Below are 13,554 nucleotides of genomic sequence, written 5' to 3' on the forward strand. Positions count from 1 at the left end.
AAGAAAACCCACTGCATTGGAGAATAGATTTACCAATGTTATCTCCAATAAGGGTTTAATCTCCAAAATGTATAGGGAACTCATACATTTTAACAACAAGAAGATAAACAACCCAATCAAAAAAAAATGGTCAAAGGACCTAAATAGACACTTTTCAACAGAGGACATATTGAAAACCAAAAGACATATGTAAACATGCTCAAAGTCACTAATCATCTGAGAGATACAAATCAAAACAACAATGAGGTACCATCTCACACCTGTCAGAATGGCTATCATCAACAAATCAACAAACAACAAGTGCTGGAGAGGATGTGGAGAAAAAGGAACCCTCATGCACTGCTGGTGGTACAGCCACTGTGGAGAACAGTATGGAGTTTCCTCAAAAAATGAAAGATGGATCTCTCCTTTGACCCAGTAATCCTACTTCTAGGAATATATTCCAAGAAACCAGAAACACCAATCAGAAAGGACGTATGCACCCCTATGTTCATAGCAGCACAATTTACAATAGCTAAGAATTGGAAACAGCCTAAGTGCCCATCAGCAGATGCGTCGATTTAAAAACTGTGGTACATCTAGATAATGGAATACTACACTGCTGTAAAAAGAAGGAACTCTTACCATTTGCAACAGCATGGATGGAACTGGAGAGCATTATGCTAAGCAAAATAAGCCAGTTGGAGAAAGATAAATATCATATGATCTCACTCATTTGTGGAATATAATGAGCAACATAAACTGATGAACAAAAATAGAGCCAGAGTCATAGAAGCATCGCAAAGACCATCCAACCTAAGAGGGAAGGCAGGTGAAGGGGTGGGGTAAGAGATCAACTGAAGGACTTGTATACATGCATATGAGCATAACCAATGGACACAGACAGTAGTCGGGGAGGGCATGTGCTGGGGAGTGGGAAAGGCTGGGAAGGGATAAATGGGTGAAAAAAGAGACTACATAATACTTTAAACAATAAAAATTTTAAATTTTCAAAAGTGTATAAATAAAACTTCATCATAATAAAGAACTGCTTTTAGAAAGGTACTGTTAGCAGAAGTGATTAATTTTGATGAAGTTTTATTTATATACTTTTTAAAATTTAAATTATTTAGTTTTTAAAGTATTACATAAGTCTCCTTTTTCACCCACTGATTTCTACTCAGCCTCTCCCACCCCCAGCACATGCCCTCACCCCCTACTGTCTGTTTGTTTATGTTCTTTTGTTTAATGAGCTATAACTCAATAAATATTTATTGAATAAAAGATATATTTGAAATAAAAAAGATACTGTTAAAGAGAATAAAAAGGAAAAACTATAGACCAGAAGAAAATATTTGGAAACAACCTATATGATAAAGGACTTACCATCCAAAATATATGAAGATTCTCAAAACTCAGTAAGAAACAACCCATTTTAAAAAATGGGACAAAGATTTGAACAGACATTTTATTAAAGAGAATATATAGATGTCAAATAAGTGCATGAAGAGATGACTGACATCATTAATCTTCAGGGTAATAAAATTCAAAACCACAATAAGGTACCAGTACACACTTATGAGATGTCCAAAATTAAAACAAGACTGACCATACCAAGTGTTGACAAAGATGTAGAGCAACTGAAACTTTCATATTCTGCTGGTGGGAATGTAAAAATTATATAACCACTTTGGAAACGTTTAAGTGTCTTTAAAATAATTAAAAACATATACCTACTATATAACCCAATCATGGTTGGGAGAAAGAGGAATGATAAGCAGAGCATGAAGGACTTTTAGGACAATGAAACTGTTCTGTATGAGACTACAATGGTAGACATGTGTCATTATACTTTTATCCAAACCCATAGAATGTACAACACCAACTATAAACCCTAATGTAAACTACAAAAGAAAAATAAAATATACAATCCAGTCATTATACTCTAGGTATTTAAGCATGAAAAATGAAAGTATTTGTCCATACAATCATTTGTATGTGAATGTTTTAGCAGTTTTATTAGCAATATCCAAAAACTGCAAACACAAACATCCATCAAGTGAATGAATAAACAAATCGTGGTATACCCATAAAGTGAAATACTCAAAACAATAACATGAATAAAGTATAGGTACATGTAACAACATGGATGAATTTCAAAATAATTCTGCTGAGATAAGTCAGACAGAAAATAACTATAGAATTCCATTTATATAATGTCCTAAAACATGCAAACCAAACAGTAACAAGAAGCATTCAGTAGGGGTGGGACAGGATGGAAACTTTACAAAGGGGTACAAGAAAACTGTTGGGGTGATGGAAAAGCTAATTATTTTGATTGTGATGATGGTTTCAGGGGTATATACAAATGTCAAAATTTATGAAAGTGTGTGCTTTAATATATGCAGTTTATTCTATGTAATTTAAACCTCCATAAAACTGTTTTAAACATAAATAAATTAAACACTACTCCCAGAGGCACTTTGGTAGCTTCTGTAGCCAAAGACCTAGGTGTGGCCTTATATGCTTCATCCAGTTATTTAAATTGATCTTGTGCCTAAGAGAATAATAAGTAGCACATTGAGATAATCTAAATGACATAGGCAGATAGAAAATGCGATTAATTGGCATATTCACTAAATGCTATGCAATGAAACAAATATCATTTAATATTTCTATAGGAAAAAGAAACAAAAATTATTTTTCTTAGTTTTGTTTCAAGAAAACATGTAAAGATTTACAAACAGATACCTCTTTGGATAATCTTGTGAAGACATCTCCTCCTCTGAGAAAATCCAGTATTAAATACAGCTTCCCTTCAGTCTGAAAGGCTAATTTAAAAATAGAATATAGTAATGTAGCAATATTAAAGGCTTAAAAAGCTTAGTATACTTTTAAATTAATATGTAAGTTTAGAATTTTATCACTGAACACTAATACCAATTAAGCATTTACTCACATGGTCCATTATTGAATCACATTATGTCAAATTTAAACCTGGTGTTGAAATAACTATAAAACCCTTCCAAGAACATAATTAATCTTGCATGTGGCTTTACACAGAAACTTCTACTACCCTCATTTTCCTGATTTTTGAACATCATGTTATACTACTAGTGTCTGAACTCTGCATCCCCACCTATTGAAAATCTACTAATTCTTTCAATCTCAACCAAAATGCCACCTCTATCCTCTATTAAGGATTTCCCCCTTTTCTCATTTCCTACAGCACCCTTATACTTCCCCATCAGCTTTACTTGCTACTACTTTTGAGATTGCATGGTACTTTATTTATGTCTCTCTTATGGTAGTTACTCCATTTGAGCTGTGTAATTAATTTATTTCATTTAATGATGTCTGTATTCTTTATAGGTTATAAATTTCTTGAAAGCAGAAATTGTTTCACCTTTAGAGCTCACTACATCTAATACAGTGTTTTGTACACAACTGGTATTTACTGATTAAACTAATGACATCCAGGAGATTAAAGGAAATCTTTAGATACTACCATTTTCATTCCATTGGGGTAACAAGGAGTGAAAGAATAATTTCTTGAACATTATTTATAGATATAGTTGGGTATATATTTTAATTTAGTATTTGTCAACATTACCTAAGAATAAAATAAATACCTGATACTTTTTTAAATTTCAAAAATTGAAAATGGACATAGTAGTCTATATTGGGGATTTAATGATGTATATACCTTTGAATTTCCCATGGAAGCTAAACTCAACAATATCATGCATACATTAAATTAGCAATGGAGCCATGATTCAATCTCAGAACTGTCTGATTTAAAATTCATGTTCTTTCTATAACATCTACTACTTCTCACTGCTATTCTTCTCCCCCTAAATATAAGAAAGAATAACTCAAATACACTAACAAAATTACATTACTATCTTAAATAGAACCAGGAAATAAGATAAATATGCTCATTGTGAACATGTAGTGGAGCACAAACACTATAATGTTTTGAATAAATTATCACAGAATTTTATAGCCTAATATCACAGGAGGTAAAGCCTAGTAGGTATAGAAATATTGCCAGACAAATAAGCAGAAGACACTATCTTGTTTACTTAGACAAGTTAATCAACAAATATAAGAAATACAACTAGAAGCTATTGATTCTTACTTCAGATAAATACTATTCATATAGCTGGATATATTAAATTAGTTTGAAGTATTTACTTCTTATTATATTATTATCTGAAAAGAAATCCTTTTTTATGTCATTAGATAATCAATGAATCAAACCTTTATTGAAGCTTAAATTGTGGTATAGAAATACATTTCAACTGATTGAATTCCAACACTACCATGAAGAGAGAAATTATGGCACCAAAACTGTCCCTCTATCACAACATACTAGGATTAATTTAAATTGCTACAGTTTTCATTTTTCTAGGTTTTGTTTCATTCAAATTTGTGCAGTATTTCAACAATAGAAATTTCAAATCTATTAGAAAAAAGATTAGACCTCAAGCCAACACATGTCATCAATTACACTGGAATACTGTTCAAGAACAAAATCCACTTTGAGCTTTGGTCCTCAAAACAATGCCAAATATTAGGTACTGTGTGCTAATTACAGAATCAAACTGGTCTATTAATTGAAAGCTTCTTCAATGAAAATTTTTATCAAGAACATGATTAAAATAAAATTCAAAAGTGTTCCAACCACCTGATTTCAAACCAAGTAGATTTTATATTTAGAAACACTAGAAAAAAATGTTTTGTTTATAAATATGTAAGGAATGAAAATAACACTGCATCAAGCCACACAAAAACATTAAATATTTTTGAGGAAAAAAATATAAAATTTAGTCAACTTTGTTGTTTTCTAGGCTGCTTAAATGTCACAGTATTTGCAAATACAGCTAAAAATGCAACTCTTGAAAGCTGTATTTCTAGTAATTTGTCACTGACCATTTTAGAATTCTGCATGTTGTTCTATGGATAGCATTCTGCTTCACTGTGTGTGTCTGGTCATTCACTCGATCCTCAGATACCATGGTGAAAGAAACACCACCAATAAGAGGAACACAAAGTCAGAACATCCAGCACACGCATCATAAAGGCACAGAACTTCAAGTCACAAGATGACAAAGACATTGATGCCGGTTGAACTAAAGTTTATGGTGTATTATTGATGGAATTTAGTGGAAATGGCTACTAAAATGGAAAATAAGGTGAGTGATCTGATTTGACTTACTGAATCCAGCACAATCTTTATATGAAATCTCCTTGCTAATATAGTTAGTGATAATTTTTTTTCTATTACTACTTAGCAAGTTAGTAAAGACACGGTACTTATGAAAAGTTAATCTTATTTACTGAAGAGTACAGAATGGCATACAGTTCCCATATAGTTCTGCCAGTATATTCTAATATTAATCTATGTGTTTTTATTGCTAATCAACACTTGAAATTTATTTTGGTCACTATCTTCTAAAAGAGCCAATGCCAATTTTTAAAAAGCCAAACTCCCTTGACCTTAAAAGAAAATTAAGTCTAGGGTACATTCCTTTTCCCCCTCTAGGGTATAAGATTGGTATAAACCCAGTGTAACAGTGTATTGCTTTATTGAGTTGGGGTTGGGAGGGGAGACAACATGTTGAGGAACAAAATCAATTAAAGGAATAGAAGCTCAGGAAGCAATAATGTTAAAATAGTAATACACAAAATGGTTAACTGAAATCACTTTGTTAAGAGGACTCAACTCATGGAAGACAAACTTTAATTGCTATTGCAAAAAAATCTGTAGGAAGTAGAAATTGGTTTCAACAACAACGATAGAGAATACGTTCTAGAAATTGGGAGTAACTAGATGTAATAACCTGGCAGCAATTTAATAGAACAGCCCCAGTTGCTAGGCTGAGGCTAACACCTAGGGTAGATAAAAGCATTGTCTGTAGGGAATTTTGGATGATAACTAGAGAAATATTACACTGTGTATAAACCAAATTGAATTGTCACAAGTGTTGTAAAGTCTCATATAGTAAATTTTTGTCTACATGCACTTCAATTTCATAGTAAGAGCATCATAGAATATCAAAACACAGAAGAGAGCATTCATGTAAGATATCTAACTCCTTTATATAATAATGCATACAACTTAAAATAATTATATCTAGGGCTTTCTACAGATTACATACCATAATGCAACTTGACAATAAATGGATGATTTACTTCCACCAGTATATCCCTCTCCATCTTTGTGCGAACTCTGTCTCGAACTAAAAATTACAGATAGTTAGAATATATTACTATTGTAAATAATTTCCATAGAAATTCCATCAAACAAAAATGTAAAAATATAAAACATAACTTTATAAGTTCCTAAATTTGCAGTCTATATATGTCTAAACAGTAATTACCATATACTCAGAAAGCAAATAAATTCAGTTTACATCTCAAGGTGAGTTTAAGTGACATAAATAGGTATTTGGTTAATATACATTTTTATGTATTAGTTCTTAATTTTTCAAATGAGTTTATAGATTAAAACTGAGCATGGTGCTTTCTGATCAGAGCCTAGAAGATGGTGTATGTAAGTGTATGCAGGCAGTTGTGCTTTCTCAATATGTAATAGCAACACAGATGGAACAGAAAATAAATAAAAGAATATAGTTTAATAAAATAAGTTCTTTTTATGAAATGTGTTACTTTTTATGCCATTACATTTTTATCATGGTATACTCTCACTAAATTAAGATATATACAAATATCAAACCTAGAAATATAAATTACTGCTAAATTAAAAAAACTAAGACAAAAAAGTCAAGAACCATATGATTTCAATCATAGGTGGGATGGAAAACTAAAATTAACAGATTAACAAATGAGAAAAACAAAGAAACAAAAACGCATAGACATAGACAACAGTATGTTAACTATCAGAGGGACGGGCGTAAGGGAGTAGTAAAGGAAAATGGAAGGGAAATGGGGTCGAATACATGGTAACTGAAGAAAATCTGATTTTGGGTGGTAGGCACACAATGCAATATGAAGATGATGTATCATAGAAATGTATACTTGAAACCTATAAAAAATTATTAACCAATGTCACCCCAATAAGTTTAATTAAAAAAATAAAAAAGAAAACTAAATCTACTCAACTTATACAAGCACTACACAGCATATTTCTTAAAATGAGCTTTACCAAATTCTTTTTAAATAAGCTTTCTAATTTTCTACCTTTCAAAGAAGCTTTTTTTAACACCTTCATTGCATAGAGTTGCCCAGCATCAGGGCCCGTCTTCTTTCTAACAAGAAAAACCTAATAGGGGAATGAAAAAAAAAGTAAAATTAACTTTCAAGCAATTTTTGCTATACATACACATTAGCATACTAATATGCCCTTGCATTTATTATTTCATAAAGATAACATTCCTATAAATTATATGTTCTTACTTAATACTTTCTCACTTTCATTCATTTAGTAAATCACGCTCTCATACACACTACTGTGAAAAGAAAATTTAAAGAATATGTGATATGGTTATGGTTATGGACTTTGAGAAGTTTTTATGTAAAAGACAGCAAAAATATCAAAACAATTTGAGCTAATGGAGCTCCTTTTAAGACCCAAGATCCTTTCTGTTACCTTAATAAAGAGCAACCTATGTGATGACTATTAATTTAATACCTTCATTTCTACTTCCTTATTGGTCCATTTTAGAAGTTACCAGGAATTTTAATTTCTAATAAGAAATCAGGTGCAATTCTTATCTGTGTGCCTGGTAAAAGAATCATGATGGCAAATTACCTCAATAAACAAATGAAAGTTAAACTCTTTAAAGTTGCCAATCAAGCTTAAATAATATATCATATTTGTAAACTAACATTATGACTCATTAAAAGCTAAATTTAGAAAAGCCAGTTATAAAGATAAATGTAAATAGATTTCAGTTTTATAAGTGTTATTAGTAAAATTCAGCTTTAAAATATAATTAGCAAAACCTGCTTACTGTCTCAACATGCCATCTCCAATTCTAGCATGTTCTATTTAAGTGCTGCTTAAATTGAAAATGTGATCAAGTAACTAATTTGTTGACATAAAATTGCAGATGTGAGAGATGTTGAGTAATTTTTGTCTTGCCTATTTCCCAAGGTACAGGTCAAAACCTTTTATGGCAGATCTTTTATTTGTAACTAGTGGTCTGGTGCAAAAAATTCATGCACGGGGAGGGGTGTGTGTGTTCCCTAAGCCCAGTCTGCACCCTCTCCAATCGGGGACCCCTTAGGGGATGTCTGACTGCCAACTGTGGGATCAGGCCTAAACCAGCAGTCGGAAATCTCTCTGAGACTGCTGGCTCCTAACTGCTCACCTGCCTGCCTGCCTGATCACCCCTAACTGCCTCCGCCTGACTGCTTTATTGCCCCTAACCCCTCTGCCTGCCTGATTGCCCCTAACCTCTCTGCCTGCCTGATCGCCTCTAACTCCTCTGCCTGCCTGCCTGATCACCCCTAACCTCTCTGCCTGCCTGCCTGATTGCCTCTGCCTGCCTGCCTGATCGCCCCTAACTGCCCTCCCCTGCTGGTCTGATTGCCCCTAACTTCCTCTGCCTGCCTGATTGCCCCTAACTGCTCTCCCTTGCTGGCCTGATCACCCCTAACTGCCTCTGCCTGCCTGATGGCCCCTAACTTCCCTCCACCAGTCTTATCTCACCCCCAATTGCCCTTTCCTGCTGGCCTGATCTCACCCCCAACTGCTCTCCCCTGCCGGCCTAATCTTACCCCCAACTGCCCTCCCCTGCCAGCCTGATCACCCCTAACCTCTCTGCCTTCCTGCCTGATCGCCCCTAACTGCCTCTGCCTGCCTGATTGCCCCTAACTGCCTTCCCCTGCCAGCCTGATTGCCCCTAACTGCCTCTGCCTGCCTGATTGCCCCTAATTGCCTTCCCCTGCCAGCCTGATTGCCCCTAACCCTTCTGCCTGCCTCATCACCCCTAACCCCCCTGCCTTCCTGCCAGATCGCCCCTAACTGCCTCTGCCTGCCTGATCGCCCCTAACTGCCTTCCCCTGCCAGCCTGATTGCCCCTAACTGCCTCTGCCTGCCTGATCGCTCCTAAATGCTCCTCCCTGCCAGCCTGATCACCCCTAACTGCTTTGCCTCAGCCCCCACCACCATGGCTTTGTTTGGAAGAAAGTCAGATGTCTGGAAGATGGCCCATTGAGCCAGTCTAATTAGCATATTACCCTTTTATTAGTATAGATATAGATACAGTATATAGGATAGGATGGGGGAGAGAAGCCTTTTTCAGCAGGAGGAGATGCTCTTGGCAGACAAAAATACATAATCCCTCTATCTGGACTGATAGCCAGCCATATGCACTATACTGGCAAACCAGTCATTAAAAAATTGAACCGCTTTCTTACACCTTACACCAAACAGCTGTTGCCCTTAAAACCCCTCCTCAGCCCCACATTAGATACTGCCTTCACAGTTCACCCAGATTAGGTTCTGATTGGTTGGTTTCTAAGCCAGTCAGCATCAAAAGCTCTGCTTCCTAGGCAGCCATCTTGTGAGGGTGTGAGGGTGTGAGGGTTAATTTGCATATTATCGCTTTATTATATAGGATTATATATCAGCCAAATCAGGGTTGAGGGGAGGTTTTTCACTTCATGGAATTTCTGCTTTCTTCTATCCTGAAAGTAAGGATTTTATTTCAGACCTAAACTCAAGGACCATTTAAGGTTTAGCATTTTCATAGTCATGCAGGGTGATGCTTCTCATACTTTCTGTGTAGATAAATCAGTATTTTTTTCCCTTTCCTCCAACCCACTGTGGATCGTACTTTTATGAAATATATAGAAAACTTAAATGTCATACAAAATATAATCCCATTTTAAACTAATAGATTCCACACATAAAATTACTCTGTTAAATTTCTGTGAAAGTTTCTAAATGCTTAACTCTCAGATTTTTAACATGTCACATAGTGAACCAGTAACGAAGAGTTCATGCCACATTGGAGGAGACTATTCAAGAGAATCCACACGCTAACAAAGGGTTGGTTTTTTGAAACATAAAACTATCTTTGCACTAAAAAGAGTTTAGGAGTTTAACCAAATTAAAAAAAAATGTTTGCATTATCACCATAAATATTTTTGTATTCAAAAAGCTAACAAATTAAAACTGTTACCATCTCTTACTTCCTTGTCTAAAATCTAGCCTGAACTTCAACATGATTTCCCCCAAACAACATAGAACCCTGAGAAAGTGTGTATCTTTCCACAAAAGATTATGGTGACTTCATTCCAAGGAGTTATTTTTACTGGATTTGATCTTGAAAAGGATATTCTTAAAAGTCCATAATTTTTACTGATAAAAATGGTAATCATTTGGCAAAGAGTGTTAACTTTAACATACATATAGTCTGCCCTCACTGATTTTTATAAAATAGAAGCAATAAAAATAATTTCTTATAAATGAACAGTGCTAAGTCTCACTGTTTAATTGCAAAATAATATCATTCAACCTGGGTTATACAGAAGGCACACACGAACTACATTATCATGGTGTTCTCAATGTCATATAACACTTATTGATCAAGTTCAAGAAGCTCAGACCCCAGATGCATATTTTCTCATCTGTTTCTTTTTTCTCCAAGTTTGCAGTTGTTGGGAAACAAATGGGATTTTATATTATTAGTATAGCTGATTAAAGGGGCAGTCTTTATCAATTTTTTAAGCAGTAGATTAAAGGATTGCCAACACACACACACACACACACAAACACACACCTTCAAAGCTAAGCAAATGGCATTAACTCTAATAACCAGACTCAAAGATTTCACTCAATTTTACTGACAAGGGCAAATAAATGAAGATAACAAAACAGTTCCCTTTTTTTCTAATCAATATTACGTGACAAAAAGGATGAAAACAAAGGAGTCGAGTCATTTTGTGAGTATGATTCCACCACAAGTGGAACTATCTTTAACAAATTCTTCCAGGAAAGCAGTTCTCAATTTTTTTTGTTCTCTGGAATCCTTAACAGTTTTAAAAATTATTGAATAATTCAAAGAGACTTTGTTTTTGTGAGTTATATCTATTGATATATATCGTATTGAAAATTAAAACAGAAAAAAATTACTTATTGATTCATTAAGGATAATAAATCTGTTACATGTGAATATAAATATTTTATAAAAGACAGCTATATTTTTCAAAAAACTGAAAAAGTGACACTGATTTATATTTTCACAAGACTCTAATATCAGGCTTAGCAGAAGACAAGTTGGATTATCATATCTGCTTCTACATTCAATCTGTTGCAATTAAGTTGTTTTGCTTGAAGTATATCAAGAAAACTCAGACCTCACACAGATATGTATTTGGAAAAGGGAATATTTTAATATCCTGTTCATATAGTTTTGGTTATTTTTCCTTGAAACAATAATTTGACAAGTGGCAGTTTCTTAAAGATTAGTGCAATGGAGAATCTGAAGCCATATCAAATACTAGTAATTGTCCAAATTCTGTCAAGTAATAACCCACTGATCTACCTTACAATTTAAATGGATTCGTACTCATGCCTAATTTGAAAATATGTGAGTTTTGCAGATCTTCCAAATGTTAACAGTAATCTCAACAGAAAAAATATATTGTATTAAGAAGATACCAAGCTTATTATAGCAAATTAAAATTTTCTACAATTCTAATTTATTGCTTCCAAACTCAAAAAATTTTGTCAGTTGTTTCCCATGAAATACAGGCTTACTCCATTTCATTTTTGATAAATCACTAGCAGATGCCCAATTTTAAGGAATCATAGTTTGTTCATCATTCTGTCAAGTAAAAATGTTTCATTTTAAAAAGAAGCTAGTTCAGCTCAAAACTAAAAAAAAAAAAAAAAAAAAAAAAATCACACAAGCGCTCTCTTGACGCAGCCATCATCTTTTGGTATGCAAGTAAGTGCCATATGTGTACTTCCCATTTCATCACACAATATTAAAAAGAGGTGTACTCAATTATTGATATTTGATAAATTTAATGATTGCTAACACCTCACCAAAGGCATTCTTAAGTAAAACTTGCATATTTTTTTAAAGCTGAAAGAGTATGAAGAATACAATGACTTCTGACATGGTTTGGTGTCACTGCTTTATTGTGCCAAGGTGGAAGAAGTTTTACAAATAATATTTGAGTATTATTATAAAACTAGAGGTCCGATGCACAAAATTCATGCAAGAGTAGGCCTTCGCAGACACAGATGCCTGTGCCCTTGCAGCCCCGGCTGCCTTGGCCCTCACAGCCCTGGCTTTGTCCAGAAGGTCGTCTGGAAGGGCATCCAGATGGTTGTTCCGCTGTTTGGCCATTTGGTTGATTTGCATATTATGCTTCTATAATTATAGATACTTTTGCCCTGAGGACATCTGAAGGCATCTAAAGATACCCAGTGGTAGACGACACTGAGCACCACTTTTGTAGAACACAGCCTCTAGTAGGGTTGAAAAGAATGGAGTATAGAAGGCAAAAAGAGGCAGTGAAGGAAGACAGAAAAAGATAGCCCAGACTTTCAAGAAGACACTTGTATAAAACAACTGTTTTTCCCCTAGCTCTTCTAACACTCACTGGTATTCCAATATGGCATATAATAGAAGCCATCATTCACAGCCTAGAGATTTAACTTTTTGATTTGTTCTTTGCAGGTCTTATGGGTGACGTTCTTAGCAAAAGAAAAGTTGTCACTCAGCTCTCTTCCCCATAATCAAATACAGAAGTTAGTTCAGCTTCAAACTACTGAATCCAAAATATATACCTATCCTGTCCACAGAGGTTTATTTTCATTCATTCTAATCCAATTATTATAAACTGTCCAAAAGACCAATAAGTGAGTGAGTTACTCCAATGTATTTTTCTCTTGGTGATAGGGACTTTTATACTTTCCATTAAGAATTAATTAGTGTTTGTTAAAGAGAATTGAAAAATCATCCAGATTTAACATTGATTAAAGACAAAGGACCAACTGCAAGGAATTTTAAGATGTAAATATGTATTTTTTTTTAAAAAAAAAACTAGTTTTGGATAGTCAATCAATTACTTCATAAGACAAGGGTTTAATATTCTCAAAAATTCATTTTGAGTCCTATAGTTGAAGGCTTTACTACCAATAAAAGCAAAAAATATTATAATCCACAGATGTTAAAATGTATGCTATATATATATATATATATATATATATATATATATATATATATATATGCTCTGTTAAGTAAAGGCTAATCTGAAAATTTCAAACATGTATTCATGTGCATAATTTGATTGTGTTTTAAAATAATTAATGTAAATTATTTGTTATACTACATTTCAATCCATACATTAATGATAACTAATGCATTATAGTTGGTGTGTTTAGTACAGAATTTTATATTCATATTTCATAATGATAATGTGTGCTTCTTTAAAGTACAATTGTACAACTGACTATAGTAGGGTTTTCCCCTATTAAATGGACTATAAAGATATTTAATGTTTCAAAGCTTTGTATAGTCTAAAATTCCTTTTTCTGCATTTTAACAATGAACTTTTGCATAAAAACTTAAGGCTGAATCCCAA

At 33.8% G+C, this 13,554-nt stretch overlaps 1 protein-coding gene across 3 annotated transcripts in view; it reads right to left on the reverse strand.

Moving 5' to 3' along the window:
• The window catches only part of RPS6KA6 (ribosomal protein S6 kinase A6), a 207,397-nt gene that overhangs the window by 138,906 nt on the left and 54,937 nt on the right, over positions 1–13,554 (reverse strand). For all 3 annotated transcript variants that reach the window (XM_059678455.1, XM_059678453.1, XM_059678454.1), the window contains exons 4-6: positions 7,186–7,267; positions 6,144–6,224; positions 2,731–2,810 (exon numbers count right to left, since the gene is read on the reverse strand). In XM_059678455.1, the coding sequence (XP_059534438.1) occupies positions 2,731–2,810; positions 6,144–6,224; positions 7,186–7,267 (243 nt within the window). The remainder of the gene's footprint in view (positions 1–2,730; positions 2,811–6,143; positions 6,225–7,185; positions 7,268–13,554) is intronic.

The sequence above is a fragment of the Myotis daubentonii genome, chromosome X (assembly GCF_963259705.1).
Source record: "Myotis daubentonii chromosome X, mMyoDau2.1, whole genome shotgun sequence".
Classification (NCBI taxonomy): domain Eukaryota; kingdom Metazoa; phylum Chordata; class Mammalia; order Chiroptera; family Vespertilionidae; genus Myotis; species Myotis daubentonii.